At 35.5% G+C, this 17,206-nt stretch overlaps 1 protein-coding gene across 5 annotated transcripts in view; it reads right to left on the minus strand.

The window, feature by feature from the left end:
* Positions 1 to 1,393: 1,393 nt before the first annotated feature.
* Positions 1,394 to 17,206, minus strand: part of ECHDC1 (ethylmalonyl-CoA decarboxylase 1) — a 28,393-nt gene continuing 12,580 nt past the window's right edge. For 2 of the 5 annotated variants that reach the window (XM_036249280.1, XM_036249276.1), the window contains exons 3-6: positions 16,074 to 16,216; positions 8,452 to 8,504; positions 6,609 to 6,689; positions 1,975 to 2,456 (exon numbers count right to left, since the gene is read on the minus strand). In XM_036249280.1, coding sequence (XP_036105173.1) covers positions 2,048 to 2,456; positions 6,609 to 6,689; positions 8,452 to 8,504; positions 16,074 to 16,216 — 686 coding nt within the window. In that variant the 3' untranslated portion in view covers positions 1,975 to 2,047. Of the gene's footprint in view, positions 2,457 to 6,608; positions 6,690 to 8,451; positions 8,505 to 16,073; positions 16,217 to 17,206 lie in introns of all 5 variants that reach the window. The other 3 variants (XM_036249278.1, XM_036249279.1, XM_036249277.1) reach the window with 2 other exon arrangements.

A 17,206-nucleotide genomic window follows, 5' to 3' on the forward strand; every position in this document is an offset into this window, starting at 1 on the left:
GCCTGTGAGACAAATTTCTTCAGTATCTGATAGTAGAGAGTATATGTATTTTACATTTTTCTTGCCATTTTTCATTAGTACTCTAACAGTTATCTGAATTAAATTAAATTGTAGGCTTACTTATAAACATACTAGTAGACACAAATTCACTTTACACAAAATGTTGTAAACTTGGTAATTCAGAATTTGGTTCTGCAAAAAAGTAATGTAAGTTTGTCTTACTACATTTTCCTAGCTCAAAACAGTAGGATCATGTTGAAGCATATATCAGTTATTTTTAATATTTTGAAATGTGAATTGAATTTTATAAATGGCAAATAACTGTCACTACATTGAAATTATCATTTACCTCTTGTGATATGTTAGAACTGGGACTTCTTTAACTTAATATATTTTTTAAAGTCCGTTAGTGTAATCATGAGTTTGAGTTGTGTAGTTTTATTAAATTTAGTTTTTAAAGTTATAAAAGAAGAAAGGCTAGCTACTTTTCAGGAAAAAAACAAATCAGATGTCAAATGAAAATGTAGGTTACAGAGTGCTTCCCATTGAAGCCTAAGGCAGTTTTTTCCCTCACCTGAGGACATTTTTGCATTTATCTTCAGATAGAACTGGAGGGGGAGGGGTGAAGAGAGAGAGAAACACCGATTGGTTGCCACCCACATGACCCCAATGGGGGCTGGGGACAAACTGCAAGCGAGGTACATGCCCTGCTTAGCAGGAACCAAACCTGGGACTCTGGTCCGCAGGTCGACGCTCTAACCACTGAGCCAAACTGGCCAGGGTCTTGGGCAGTTTTGATGTAAAGTTAAAAACTTTACAATAAATTCAGGGCACACAAATGAATGGCCAGTTCAGTAGACTCTCCAAATAGTGGCTATCATTGTTTAGTAGATCATTTAAAATAGAAAACTAATTAGATCAAATAAATAAGGCACATATTTGTAGTGGGTGGTGGGTGAGGTTGGGGAGCATCTTTATTGTAAAAAGGGGCCATTCCCCATGATTTCTTTACTTCAGCTGCTTAGAGCAGAAGAAAAGAGTGAACATATCTTTTTTTGTCTGCACTTTTGTTCTTTAACTTCAAATTTCATAAATTTTTTTTTTGTAAATTATTTCCACGTAAGACAATAAAGAATTAAGAAAAATAACACCAGGAATAGGTTTTGTGTAGTTTTTCCTTTTAAAAACTGGTCTTAGGTTATAGGCTAGAAACCATTATGGGAACTGGGGAATTGTTAATAACTTAAGCCTAAAGTATTATATATTTTAGCCAAATGTTCCCAATTTACTTGGTAAATACCCAAATACAGTAGTTGCCCCCCCGAACTGTGCTTTCATTTCTGAAGTTTTCAGTTACCCAGTGAACTGCAGTCTGAAAATATTAAATGGAAAATTCCAGAAATAAACTAAATTTTAAATTGCAAACTGTTCTTAGTAGTCTGATGAAATCTCACATAATCCTGCTCTGTGCTGCTCAGGACTTGTATCTCTTTGTCCACTGTATCTGCACAGTACACTCTACCCGCCCTTTGATCACTTAGCAGCCCACTCAGTTACCAGACTTGCAGAGTATCGCAGTTCTCTATTTTACTTAATAATAGCCCCAAAGTTCCAGAATAGTGATGCTGACAAAGAGAGGGCAATAAAATGCATCTCAGAAGTGCAAAGGTGAGTATAGTACAACAACATATTTTTTAAAAGAGACCACAATCACATAACTTTGATTACAGTATATTATTATTAGTTACTGTTAATCTCTCACTGTGCCTAATTTATAAATTCACTTTTAGCACAGGTATGTAAGTAAGGGAAAACAGTATACAGAGGGTTCAGTTCTATCCCCAGTTTCAGGCCTCCACTGGGGGTCATAGAGTAAGGGGGGGCTACAGTATACTGAAAACTATGCCAATGAGTTTAGGTATTCAAAAAATTACTAAAAACAAACCCAAATACTAGTGCTACCTTTCAAAGTAATTCTGACATGTTTAACATCATTTAACTTTTCTATATATTAATCATTGGAGTTGTAATACATCATATTTAAAAACTATTTATGAAATTTTCCTTTCCTAGCAATAGCCTCTAAATTTGCGGGTCCACCCCAGAGTGTTCCTACAAGATCTCTTTCGGTCTGTAATGCCTCCTGGAAACAAAGCTCTTTGCCTGAAGACACAGATTTTTTCAAAGCTCTGATTACTTCCGGTGGCCCTTGGACAAACTGCTTTAGCCATTCTTGTGCCTCTTCTAGACATTCAGTGCCATCTGAAGACTGCAAGACCTCATCAACCATTCCTAGGTTTAAAGCTTGTTCTGAATCCAGTTTGAGGGCCCCACTTAACACTTTGAGAGCTGGTCTACTGCCGATTATTTCAGCCAGACGGGTAGCACCGCCCCAGCTTGGTACTATACCCATCTCCTTGTGAACAAATCGAATCTCACTCTCTCTGGTCATTAATCTGCAAAAGAGAAAAGAAAAGAAAAAAACTTAATTGTAATTAAGAATATATGCTTTAGTCATAAAGTACTACCCATTCATGATCTGATGTGAAATCTCCATAGGTCTTTATAGATGTTATATTAAATATGTTTTAATATGTCATATTTTTTTTATCCTCACCCGAGGACATGTTTTCCATTTTTTGTTCAGATAGAGTGGGAGGGAGAGAGGAAGAGAGAGAGAAACATCGGTGTGAAAGGGACACATCGAGTGGCTGCCATCCGCACGACCCAACCAGGGCCGGGGACAAACCAACCGAGGTACATGCCCTTGGCGGGAACCAAACCCGGGTCTCTCTGGACCGCAGGCCGACGCTCTAACCGCTGAGCCAAACTGGCCAGGGCTTAATATGTCATATTAAAAACAATGCTAAAAATATGTGGCTAGTATAGAATTCAACTTATACACAGTACTTAACACTTCCATTTGAAAACAGTGTCAACATTTTTGTTATGCTTGCTTATCCTCTACTTTGCAAATAAGAATCTAATTTTTAGGTTTATTTCTAAAAGCCCAAAACGTATCTCTAAAATAAGTGGAGGCCTAATGAGAAAACCTAGGTTAAGTGAAAACATGGGAGTAGGAAATGCTAGGTGCATACCATGGGGGAAAATTGCATAGTTGGGGTCAATAGCTCTCAGGGAAACAAAAATTGTTTTTTAACCCAGCATCTATCCAGTCTCCCAGTAAACATTTACTAAGCACTGCCAATGCCAGTTTACACCTGGCCGAGAAAGACACTGAATGACAATGTCAGTGATGGGAAGTGCTATGAAGAAAAATTAAATGGGTCCTGGCCGGTGTGGCTCTGTTAGAGCGTCTTCCTGTACACTAAAAGGTGACCGGTTCGATTCCCAGTCAGGGCACAACCCAGGTTATGGATTTGATTCCTGATTGGGGTGCATGTGGGAGCCAACTGATCAGTTTCTCTTCCTCAAAAGTAAAAAAAAAGAAATAAAGAAAAAATGGGACAAGAGACTGGAGAATGAGGATATGTGTGTTGGGGGTACACTATTTTAGATGGAAAAGGCCTCTGGATATTTGAACAGCTACCCTAATGAGTAAGCGATGAAGAAATCTGGGGGGCAAGTGTTCCAGGAGGAGGGATTGCAAGTGCAGACTTAATGAACTTCTTAGTATCTCTGGGAGCAGGCTACTGTAGCTGGGATGGAGTAAGCAGAGTAACGGGAGTGTAAATCAGATCGGTAGGCTTACAGGCCTTAGACGGGCATTCAGATTTTTATTTTTAAGTGTGAAGCTATTTATAAGTTACCCAAGAGAATAGTATCTGACTGACATATGGGTTACCCTGGTTGCTTTATTAAGACTTTATTTAGTCTTCAATAACACACCATTTGTCTATGGAACTTTATGTCAACTAATCCTCAGTACAACCATATGAGGTACAGTAATACCTTTATTTTACACAGGGAAACTGAGGTAACTAAGTAAATACCACACTCAAGGTCTCATGTGCAGCTGTAACAGCCAGAACTGAAACCCAGGTAGGTTAACTTCATGTGTGTGCTCTTACCTCACACAATAGTCAGCTAGACTGGAATGGAGGCAGGGATACCATGAAGAAAGCTGACAGCAGCTTGGGTGAGACTGAGCAGTGATTTCCCATAGCAGGAATTCATTTTCCCCAGATCCTGGGATTTTTATGAATAGGGTGATTAATAAGCAAAGTGGAACCATAAAGGGGAACTAACACAAAGAAATTAGTGAGTATAGCAAAAGGCTTCACATTTGCCAGTTAAATATTTGTGCACTATTAATAGATGAAATAAAGTAATACTGTTTAGGGAAGGCTGCCTAGAGTTTTGTTTTGACTGGATGCTTCAATGAGAAGTTTTCACTATACTAAAATCTTAATTTGGACCAAAGGTCATGTCTGAATTTTATTTTTATTTTTTTAAATTACTGCTTTCAACTACTCATTACCAAGAAAGACCACAAGTTGGTTTAGCTTTCCAAAGTGTCCAATGCTCAGCTGCAGGTGGTTTGGTTCTATTAGCACCAAGAACAACCCACTCTTAGTCTCTGACCCTTTACTCAGGAGAAATATTCCAGGAGAGAATTCTCGCGAAAGCCTATTTGTTAAACCACGAGGAAAGAGAACTTTCTCTTCACAGCTGTGAATTCCTACAAGGGTAAATCTTCCTCAGTTATGAGACATTTCTTTTACAGGCAAACAGCCATGAAAATAGTTTTCAATACAGAATTTTTAAATTGGAAGGAAGAAAGCATAAATCTAAGAATCTGAATCTAGCCCCAAATTTGAGAGTGGTACTGCCTTGTTAAAATAAATAAAAAGTGATGTCAAAAATAAAGCAGAATAGAAATCACAGAAATAATGCCAAGTAGTGTTAGAGAGAGGAATATTGTTAGCACTGAACATAATCCTATAAAATAGCTGTTCACAAACTAAACTTAATATATCACAGTTCAAAATTACATCCTGGAATTGAAACAAATGTTGGCTCAGAGCTATTCCTACAATACAAAAAAGGATTATGTCAGGAATAAATTCATTTAGAATCAGCTGAACATAAAAGTTAAAGCTCTAGATGCCAGGATAATGGAGATGAGCTTATGACAACAAAAGTTATCTATGTAAGCACAGTTATACGTGGAATTCTTTGCTTCTAATGACTTTCATTACCTTTATATTATGTGTTTTTTTTCTTTGCCACACTTTACAAGCAGAGGTATGCTTTTCTGAATTATATTTTACGACTCTCACAAATCCTGAAGTAATCTTTGTAAAAATACCTGTTGTGATTAAACTCTGACCTCCATTCATTATATATCACATGCTAGGGTGTGTTTATGTACTGATATACACTTAATATGCATTAGTTAATATGACCAAAAATGCATTAGTGACAAAAGAACATAGGTAGTTTACCCTAATAATGAGAGAAATATGTAACCTTTCACAAGACTCCTTAGTAATCTAAAAATTAATATAACCAGTTTATGAAGAAAATGTCCAATCGATTAGATCCAAAGATAGAAACTGCTTCCTGACAGACCTTACAGGATTACCTGCTACCACCTGTAATGTAATTTACTGCAAAGAATAATCTACAGAGAAAACTGGAAAACCTAAATCTTAAAATTTTGAAGACTTACAGCTGACTCAATGTATAAAATCCTATTAAATTCCCTTATTTTGACAAGTAAAAAAATTATAAGTATATTCTGAATGTTTGTAGTGTAATTATTATTGGCAATGTTTAAAAATTTCCTGTGACACCTTGGAAGATGGGAAATGAGAAAGTAATCAAATGTGGGTACACTCATTGTTACTGTATGGATGCTTAAAGTCAAATAAATAAAAGTGACAAACTGGGATTGAACTAAGTCTATCTCCAGTGCTCGAGCTCTTTACTATTCTTTCCATTTTCCTTCCAATTCTGCTATATATACCACCTTTCACACTCTAAAGAAGCTCAAGTGTGTAAATCTGTATAGGTCAAAAACAGTGTCCTGATTCTCCTTATAGTTAAGCTAGTAGGTCTTAGGAATGGTAACTGAGAATACAGTTTCGGGCCCATGGAAAGCATTAGGTTCTACAAGATCCCATTCCTATAAAGCATAACTATTTAATACTAAAAAGAATTCTAGGGATTGAAGGGTTACTGTCCCAAATAAGTTTATTTCCTAATCAGACTAGTTACTATAAATCACAGTACAGTTAAGAAAACTTATTTTTATTGGTTAAGAGGACAATTACAGTATTCTCTTTCTATTCTTTTGTGTGTGTGTGTGTGTGTGTGTTCTGTATTTTTCTTTGTATTGTTCTTTTGAATCTTAAAGTTTCATACATTTCCTTGGCTTTCCTCCCCAGGAATTTTGCTAAAATGGATTTGATTAATTTAAAGTTCTTTTGTTTTGTTAGCCTTTTTAATGCATGGCAATAAAGTAACGGTAGAGTCATTATGCTAAATTGGCTAAAATTATCTACTTTAATGATTAACATAAAAAGTATTCACTAATTGATTTTCCTGTTTAAGATTATATAAAATATTTATATTCAGGCAAAAATAAATTTGAGCATATGGTAATTATATCTGTGCAAGGAGGAATGCAATTTTCATCCTACCTGAAATCACATGCTGTAATAAATTCTGCTCCTCCACCCAACGCCCAACCTTGAACCAGTGCGACACTTATTAAAGGAAGTCTGTATATTGAAGGAAAAAGAAAATGGATGTTAACGTTTTAAATTTCAATATTAAGCTACAAATATTATTTAAAAACTTAAGATGCAACAGAAAGTAGATTACTGAATCATGTTTATAATAACAAACACACCTCAAAGGATAGCACATGCATCATAAAGAGCAAGACAGTGTAATACCAAAAATATACTAATTCATCCTAAATGCCATATAAGTTTATCAGAATACCTCTCTGAATCATTTTAAAACTATAGACAGATTGTAACTTTATTCCAAATAAATGGATGTTTTTGGATAATATAAGCTCCTGGCACTTCTCAACTACTTACTGGCAATCAGGAATAATTCAATGTGATATTATCTTAGTTCATTTTTATTGATATCAGGTTATAGAAGAAGTTAAGGCTCTATATTCAAAGGGAGAAAATGTGGTGCAGAAGAAGGAGGTCCATAACTGTGTTATTATAAAGGTTGCTACTCACTGAAATGATCCATAGACAATTCCTATACAAAGGAATGGTTCTGTGGTAAAAATAAATCTCTTCACCTTTCCTGTTTGCAAAGACTCACCTTGTAGTGCAAGACTGTGACAGGAGTACAAGGTAAGTCTGAAATGTTTTGAAAGTATGGATTTTTTTTGTAGGTTCTAACTGAAATGCATAGCTGTAGCTTTTAAGTAACTGAAAATTTCTTAACACACTTCTCCCAATTAAAAAGAATTATTTTTTAAAAACTTGAAAAAAAAGATGTATCTAAGAAAAGTCAAATGTAATATAGAGACAGAGGTGAACAGGAATGAATACAATGAAAGAAGTATTTCAGAATATTAATGTTATGATTTCATTATTCTTTCTAGACTCTCACAAAGAACAAAAGCACAGTGATGTCTAATTCGTAAGTATATTAAATAAATATGAATTTCCTTAATTTTTATAGTTTTTAAGCTATTTGCAGTTGAAATATAGAGGTCGAAAGCTAATCAGCCCAAACATGTCATTCTTTGTAACCCCAAATGCATAGTGATAGGCCAAGAAGAATTATCTCCGTTTTCTCCTTCACCTAGGTGCAAAGTGAATCCCTCTTCCTCAGAAAACTATAGTTCTTTTTCTCTCCTCAGGGATCAGAGCCCATCACAATATACTCTTCTAATTTGATTAGGTAATCTTTATGTCATCTCTTTTTTTTTTTTTTTTATCCTCACCCGAGGACATTTTTCCATTTTTTGTACAGACAGAGTGGGAGGGAGAGAGAGGAAGAGAGAGAGTGAGAAACATCGATGTGAAAGGGACACATCGAGTGGCTGCCACCCGCACGACCAACCAGGGCCGGGGACAAACTGCAACCGAGGTACGTGCCCTTAGCGGGAACCGAACCCGGGTCTCTCCGGACCACAGGCGGGCGCTCTAACCGCTGAGCCAAACCGGCCAGGGCTGTCATCTCTTGATAGTGTCTTTATTCTGCTCTAATATCAGTATTTAACTTTCCCATGTCTATACCTCAATACATATAGCTAGTAATATAAGCTCTTTAGGGAAAACTGCTATACCTTAAATTCCTTTTGTCTCGTGTCTCCTATTTTTTAAATACTTTTATATATTTAACTAAGATTTAATTAAATGACTATCCTAGATGGCACAAATAGTTCACCATTAGAATAAATACAATTTGAAAATCAGCTGTTACTTTTTATTGATGTAGTACTACATGGAATAATGAACTATTTTTGTTTTTTCAAAAATCATTTTAAAAAGAAAAATACATTACCTCATCAATCTTGTTAAGGTGTTTTGCATGAACATACATAAGGCCACTCCATACTTTAAATAAAAATAAACACGAATATATAATGCAAATGTATAAGAAATATTTAAAAGATATAATACAAATGTATAAGACATTTAAAAAACCATTTTCAGGATTTAGAAAGTAATAAAGCCTCAAAACACACCTAATTTTTTTTTTTTAATGAGGATTTCATTTAGAACCTTTTGATGCTGTCTGAAATGCAAAATCTGAGACGTGAGAGTTGGATTACATACCCCAGAATTCTACTCAGGGTAATATGGAGGTTAGAGACATAAGATATACCCACCTATATTCCCAAACTCTGGTCCTCTAAGAATATAAACATATAAAAAACAAGTTCTCTTTTTTAAAAATATGTTTTTATTGATTTTTTTGAGAGAGAGAGAGAGAGAGAGAGAAACATCTATGTGAGAAACACTGATTGGTTGCCTCCTGCATGCCCCCTACTGGGGATGGAGCCAGCAACCTGGGCATGTGCCCTAACTGAAAATCAAACCGGGACCTTTCAGTGCATGGGACAATGCTTATCCACTGAGCCACACTGGCTGGGCTAAAAAACAATTTCTTAATAGTAGTCTAAACTCATTACCTCTTTTTTTTTTTTTTGTCCTCTTATACTTTCTTCAGGCTAGTATAATCTGATCTTTGACCTTTTCTCAAGACTCCCCTCAAAGGTTTCTAATAATCTCCTATTTGTTTTTATTTTGTTTGTTTTTTGTTAATCTTTACCCAAGGATATTTTTCCATTGATTTTTTTAGTGAGAGTGGGAGGAAGGAAGGGAGGGAGAGAAACAGCGATGTGAGAGAGATGCACTGATTGGTTGCCTCCCACACGACCTCAGTGGGGGCTGTGCATTGAACCTGCAACCCAGTTATGTGCCCCTGACCAGAATTGAACCTCAGACCTTCTGGTCTGCGATCTGAGACTCTAAGTGCTGAGTCAAACCGGCCAAGGCATAATCTCCTATTTGTTAAATTAAATAGTTTTGCCTTATTCTCATCTTCCTCTCTCTCCATAACAAAATGGTATTGTGCTTTGACCAGTTTCTTTATTTTGATATTCTCTCAATTTCTAGTAACACTGTCCACTCCTCATTCTCTGATTTCTTTTATTGCTCTTTTCCCATTTTCTTTTTGTCTCTTCTTATTCAGCTAAATCCTCTACATCCATGTATCCCAAAAATCCAACAAATGATTCTCTTTCCCTTCTTTTTCTATAATTTCCTCTTGAGAAATCTGGTCCATTCCCATTGTTTCAAATATTGTTTTCATGTAGAGTCCCAAAACCCACTAGAAATTTCACGTTCCTTCATATTCAGCATGTCAAAACCAATCAAGAGTGAAAAACCTAAGTTTAAATCCTAGCATTACCACTTAGTAACACGAACTTGAACAAGTCATAACTATAAACTTCAGTTTCCTCATCCATACAGAAGGAATAAAAACCTAAAAAAAAAAAATACCTGTTCTACCCAACTTAAAGGACAGTTGGAAAGATGAAACTGTAACTAGACAATTTGTAAAAGATCACATGAATGTAAGCAAGTTCTGAGTTAACAGGAAAAGGTCTTCCTGGCGGAAGCGCCATAATTTCGGTATTCTTTGACTCTTCCATTTCAGTTCTCCCATACTCAATTAGTTACCAAGCATGTCCCCCAAATTCTTCCTTTGAAATATTTCCAATATAATCTCTTCCTTTTTTCACTGTCGTTCTACTAGGTCAGATTTGTGTTATTTGTACTCAGATTATTACAACAGCCTTGCTTCCTAAATGGTTTCTCTGTATTTATTTTTCCTCTGTAATATATATGCATCCTACTACCTGATAAACCTTCCTATAATAAGATTTATTTCATATCACCAATAGAATAAAATCTAAATTCCTTGGGAAGGACTGATCCCAAACTATTTTATCAACTTTATTGACTACATACTGCTCATCCAAGTATCCTAACGTCAGCCACAACAAACTACTTGCCATTCCTTTAATAAGTTACACTTGTTCCTGTGTCTTTGTTCATACCATTCCCACTGTTCCAAAGGAATAGTCTGTCCTTGTCCTCTAGGTGTTTTAGGGAGTCCCAGATCAAATATTTTTCCATCAAGATTTTCTAAATCCTACAGTAATAGTTTTCTCCTTTGTTTCTGCGATAACTATAGTACTTATAGGTTGTCTTATATACACTATGTTTGGATTCATTAGACACATTATCTATATAAGATAAGGATTAGGGAATATAATAAGTTTAATAAATATAATATGAGATAAAGAAATGCAACATATTAAGGTATAGTATACAAGTGCTTGAACAAACCGAGCATATTACTATATAAGAAATAATTGTTCAATTGGGTTAGGATAATTGGGGAGGTTTCATAAAGGAGAAGGGGGCGGGGGGGATCACATTTGATAGGCCTAGACAGTAAGTTCCTCTAGGTTGACAAAATGCCTTCTTCATCCTCAGTGACTGGGACAATGTTTTGCTATACAGTAATATGTGCCTGTTGAAGTTCACTGAATCAGATTTATTTTAGATGGATAACTATGTTGATTTATAAGACAAATGCAGCCAACGGATGGTAAAAACCAACATGGTACAAATTTCCTAGTTGAAATCCTTTTCCAGGAAGGTCAGTCTATATTATAAAGTGATGAGAAAATTAATACAAACACAAAGAGCTAGAGGTTTAAAACTGGACTGATTTATATTGTATTAAAAACTTGTCCAATAGAGCCTGTTCAATTATCTCAAAGTAATTTTAATAGACCTATTTTCCATTACTAGATGTAGAGTACTTAAAATTCTGATGGAAGTATCTAGAATCGGTAGAAATGAAAGTGAAGCATGTAATAGCCTGTGCACTGTTGTAATTCTCATTCAAAAGTAAAAGTCACAGTAAAGATCTTTAAAAGCAGCCCTAAACAGTTTTGCTCAGTGGTTGGCGTGTCGGCCTGTGGACCAGAGAGTCCTGAGTTCAGTTCCCGCTGAGGGCACGTACCTCGGTTGCAGTTTGTCCCCAGCCCCAGTTAGGGTCATGTGGATGGCAACCACTCGATGTGTCTAACGTCGATATTTCTCTCTCTCTCTTCCCCCCTCTCTCCTTCCTGCTCTATCTGAAGATAAATGCAAAAAAAAAAAAAAAAAATGTCCACGAGTGAGGATAAAAAAAAAGTCTTTAAAAGCAGTATGAAATCATGGTTAACGCCACAGACTCCAAACTGCCTACATTTGAATCTGGGCTCTACTACTTACTAGCTATTATGACTTTTGGCAAGATACTTAACTTCTCTATGCCTCTGTCTGCTCACCTGTAAAGGGATGCTAATAGTAGTACCTATCTCAATAGTAATGATTTAAATGAGTTATGACACAAAAAAGCACTTGGAATAGTGCCTGATGTATAGTAATAGAAAAAAAAAATGTTATCTATTATTACTATCAGTAATAGCACTAGCAATCAGATAATGAGTATGCTTTGCCTTTAAATGCACCCTAAAGTAGAGATACTAGCCAATATGACCTAGGAAGAAGAAAGAGTTAATTGATTAAATGTGTTCCCCAAAGCCATTGAACAAACAATGGTTAAAGGCTAAGGCCTCTTCCTAGACCGCAGGAAGAAAATAAGTCAATGAGAGACAAATCCCTACTTTTGATAGAATAAAAGAAAGGAACCAATGAAAAGCTAGACCAGCTCTGACAAATGAAACCAGGAAGCTGGGAAATACTAAAAAATGGTTAGTACAGCAGCTGCAGGTAGTGATATTTTCATCCTTTCTGGTGATACCCTGAGACCCAACCCTACTTTTTCAGATTTTCCTAGTATAACAGAAATGGAAGCACAACACTCAGCCTAAGAGCCAAAGGAACTATTACCATCTTATTTCCTCTAAGCCACATTTATCCTAAGTGGGAAAATGCCCAACTTGTAAGAGTAGCTTATCCTAGAACCATAAATGAGCCTCTTCCCCATCTCCCCCAAGTGCTTGTTATATGTACTTATTTATTTCCTCAAAATACTTTGAAAGGGCTTATAAAAAAATTATAATAGTATATATATATATATAAACTAAGAAGTCTAAAATGGGACTGTTCAATAGTAGTAGGAAAACAAGAAGTCAGACAAGAACCCTGAGGTCACTGTAGAAATTTAAGCAATGAGAAATAAGGAGCAAACAAACTGGTAGAAAAGTAAGAAGTTAGGCCAGGGGACAAAGGAGGATAGTATTTTCAAGCTAGATTAAGTTTATGAAGATTTCTAAAATGTCACACTTTTCCTGGAGGCATTATACCCATGCAATGCAAAGTAAGCAGGTTTTTATTTTCCCATATCTTGAAGCTTATAACTGGACACTGAGTATTTTTGCCTTCTGAAAAAAAAAGACATCGTGGTCTACAAAACATCTGTCACATCAAATCCAAATTGTATAATTGGGTTAATACTTACATTAGATTTTTTTCCTATTTTATTCTTTTCTCTGTCCCACAACTTTTCAAAGTTAATAATCATGCTATGCTAATCCCTCTCTCTGCTTGGACCTTCTCAACCAAGGATTAATTGCCTAATAGGGACAGCTGAAATTCTTTTCCTACTCATTAAACAAAGGACACCAAAATGAAACCAATTTCTTAAGAGACCAGCTACATTAAAAAAGTGTAACATAAATAAATATAATAAAATGTTGATGGTTGCTGATGGTATAATGAGTACATGAGAGATTCACTGTATTAATCTCTCTACTTTTGTTTATATTTGTTAATTTTCATTAATAAAATATATATTTTTTAAAACTGAAAAAAAAACCCAGTGGCAAAAACATCAACATAATCATCTTTTTTAAAAAATCCACTTGCCCTAGCCGGTTTGGCTCAGCGGTTAGAGCGTTGGCCTGCGGTCCAGAGAGACCCGGGTTCAGTTCCCGCTAGGGGCATGTACCTCGGCTGCAGTTTGTCCCCGGCCCTGGTTGGTCGTGCGGGTGGCAGCCACTCGACGTGTCCCTTTCACGTCGATGTTTCTCTCTCTCCCCCTCCCACTCTATCTGAGCAAAAAATCGATGTTTCTATCTCTCTCTCCCTCTCACTTCCTCTCTCTGTAAAATCAATAAAGGAAAAAAATTTAATTCCACTCAATAATCACTTTCAAGTATTTTATTATAATTAGAAATGAAAGTAATCCAATTGTGAAAATCACCATACTCAAAAAGCAAATTCATCGAATAAGCCGATGCTAGTGATATATCTCCAACAACAAAGAGTAACTGTATTAGATAAAGAAAAGCCTCATTGAGAGAAAGGCTGTTAATAGTGTAGCCATGTTAAGAGTCTCAGAATATCTTGGCTGTGAGGGGCAGATGCATTTTATTTATGTGCAGCTTCAACTATACACATGTATGAGCCTCAAAAGTCCCCATGCTATTTAAATTTCAGTTTCACACATATTTGCAATTATTTCTCAGACATAAATAGAAATATTTATCAGGAACTTTATATACACTGTTTCTAGTGCCTGTTAATTTTAAAATCATGTGACCAATATACCCCATACTTTATACATATTATTGTATTTCTTAATATTATCCATAAGAGAATTTTACTCAAATTGCTTATTTCTATGCTACATATTTCCTATTAATAGGCACATTTCATAAAAGTACAAGAAAGGATCACTCCATCTACCCAGGAAAATATTTTAAATAAAATAAGGTATTTTAAGTACTGATCTGGATTCTAAGCATACACGTTATAAAGTAACATCACAACTCCAGATTTTCTCAATGAGAGTGGCAGATATGCATAACTACAAGTGATGAACACCCCCAGTGCTATTTTAGTATTGGAGCCACACCACCTTAACTCTCAGCTGCTGACCAAAAGTCAAACTTACTCTACTGCAGGCATTCAAGAGAGCAGATAACTTGGAGAATGTCCATACTAGAAAGAATGAAGTTTTTGAAGTGATCCCTTATCTTAAGTCTGTATAAAAACTACATTGTTTTCCTATACAACTTACATCAGACCCAATACACACACACACACACACACACACACACACACATAAAACAATTAGCATGTTTCCACTTTTAACTTTTACATACATAGGAAGAAAAATTCTGGCCATATGATCCAAAGAGATGGAAACAGCCTCTCACCATTTTAGGGATGTTTACCTACCTGACTTGTATCAGACCCCCAATAATCTATTACCTCATTCAACCTTTATAGTGTCTTTTGTGAACAAAGTAAGGTGCGTAGGAGTACAATTATTCTAGAGATGAAAAATTATAATAAAATGACTTGCAGGTCACATTTAATTATTAATAGAGCTCAGGCAAGAGTCCATACATTCAAGTGTGGATTGAGCGTCGTACCATAGACTGAGAGGTCCTGGTATGATTCCTGAGCAGGGCACATAACAAGGTTGTGGGCTGGATCCCCAGTATGGGTTGTACAGGAGGCAGCCAATCAATGTTTTTCTCTCTCTCTCCTTTCTCTCTCTCTAAAAAAATCAATGTAAACATTAAAAAAAAGAATCCATACATTCAATTATCCAACTTAGTGCTCTAACCATTTGGACGCATTACAAATTTAAGTCTAGTGGTGCTACAAATTAGGAATCATTTCATGGGTAATATTAATTTATATCAAGACCTTTAAAATAATAGCTACACTTTACATACACTGCTAATAGGCACTTAAATTATCTTGAATTCTCATAATAGTTCTGTGAAATACATAATTCTCATTTATAGATTAAGAAAATAAGACTTAGAAAGTGATTGCCAGTAACAGTCAGAAAATGTTGAAACCAGCATTCAATTCCAATTCGATCAAAATTACCAAGAACTGTTTTCTCACATATTTATGCCAACAGAGATGATATATGAGAGTGGTGCAGTGCCGGTGACATAGTGTTACCTAAACACAGCCCACACCGATAATGAAATGGCAACCAACAAACACATTTTTTCCCTTTTTCTTTTCATTCTCCTTCTCTCTCTCTCTCTCTCTCTCTCTCTCTCTCTCTCTCTCTCTCTCTCACACACACACACACACACACACACACACACACACCCATTTTGTTTTTTGTTTTGTTTTTGGCCAAGGGGGTATGTGTAGAAGCCTGAATTCAAGAAAAAGATTCCTCGAAGGGCTGATAATGGAAGATAATTAGGATTCTTTTTCTATTGATGTAATAATTCAAAGCAAAATTTTAAATGATTATTTGTTGACACATACTAGGTACCAAAGCTACATGAGATACTTTTATTATACCTCATATAAAATTCCTTATCAAGAGATGCTAAGGGGCTTCAACTTAAAAAAATTCAAATTCTTGCTGGATTTAATAATGTACTTTGGTTACTGCTAATCTTCCTATCATTCGTTTTTTAATTTTTTTTTCCTCCAGTACTTCATAGTATTGCAACCTAATCTTTAAGAAGCAAAACAAAAACTCTGATTCTTGGAGAGCTATTAAAGAGTAGCCTTCATCATAATAATCATGTCAGTAAAATATAAATATCTCAGCCATAGCTGTCTGATTAACATGTAGAACCTAGAATATAATTCATAGATACTTGCCTCTGGAGTTGCTAGTGCTTTCACAGCATTCAGATCAGATCCTGAGCAGAAAGTATTTTTTGCTCCATGAACAATGAGACCTTTCCCCTCTGTCCAATTTTCCAATTCAGTCACTTTTTCCAAAAGTTGTAGCATCATAACACCTGCCGGGGGGGGGGGGGGGGGGGGTCACAATCACAAACACCTAAGATACTTGGAAAATAGTAATAATTTAGAAACCATAAAGTATCAAGCAAGACTCCTAGGCCATATATTATACAAATATTTACTTAATGTCAAATACCTATTGTGTTGATAGTATGAAATATATACATAAAAGTCCCTGCTTTAAAAGTTTACAATTTGTTAGTGATCTCTCTCTCTCTCTCTCTCTCATTTTGTTTTGTTTTTGGCCAAGGGGGTATGTGTACAAGCCTGAATTCAAGAAAAATATTCCTTGGAGGGCTGATAATGGAAGATAATTAGGATTCTCTCTCTCTCTCTCTCTCTCTCTCTCTCTCTATATATATATATATATATATATATATATATATACACACGCATATATACACATATATATACATGTATATACTTAAAATAAGAAATGTCATGCGTGCTTTTCTATTTAAATTTTTTGACATGAGAAAGCAACCAAAAACAATGGTTTTAAAACATAGTTACTTATTTACCCTATGTATCTTAAGAAATCACACAAATATATGCTTATATACAAAAATGAGAAAATTTATCATACATGTCCTATATAGGGGCATTAGAATCAATACTCTGGAATATGGTTTTAAGGAAATATTGTTCCTTTGGATAAAAATGAAATATTGGCCTGACTTCACAACAGTACACATTAAGTGTCATAGTCAACAAGCTCATAACAAGAGGTATGTCTATATTCCTAACGCAAATATACTATTGCCTACAAGAGGACAATGAGATCTTATGTTATACTGGGCATATGGTATACAAAACAAAGCTGACATTCCTATCCTACTCACATCAAAACTAGATGTCAGTTTGGGGAAGGGTAGTATATATCATCTTATTCCATGGTTGACAAACTGCTGAGAAGCCCAAGGCATATAATGGAAGTGTTTCATAGAATGCTAATAAAATGCCTACCAACCATCAATTCTATGATT

The sequence above is a fragment of the Molossus molossus genome, unplaced genomic scaffold, assembly GCF_014108415.1.
Source record: "Molossus molossus isolate mMolMol1 unplaced genomic scaffold, mMolMol1.p scaffold_m16_p_8, whole genome shotgun sequence".
NCBI lineage: Eukaryota > Metazoa > Chordata > Mammalia > Chiroptera > Molossidae > Molossus > Molossus molossus.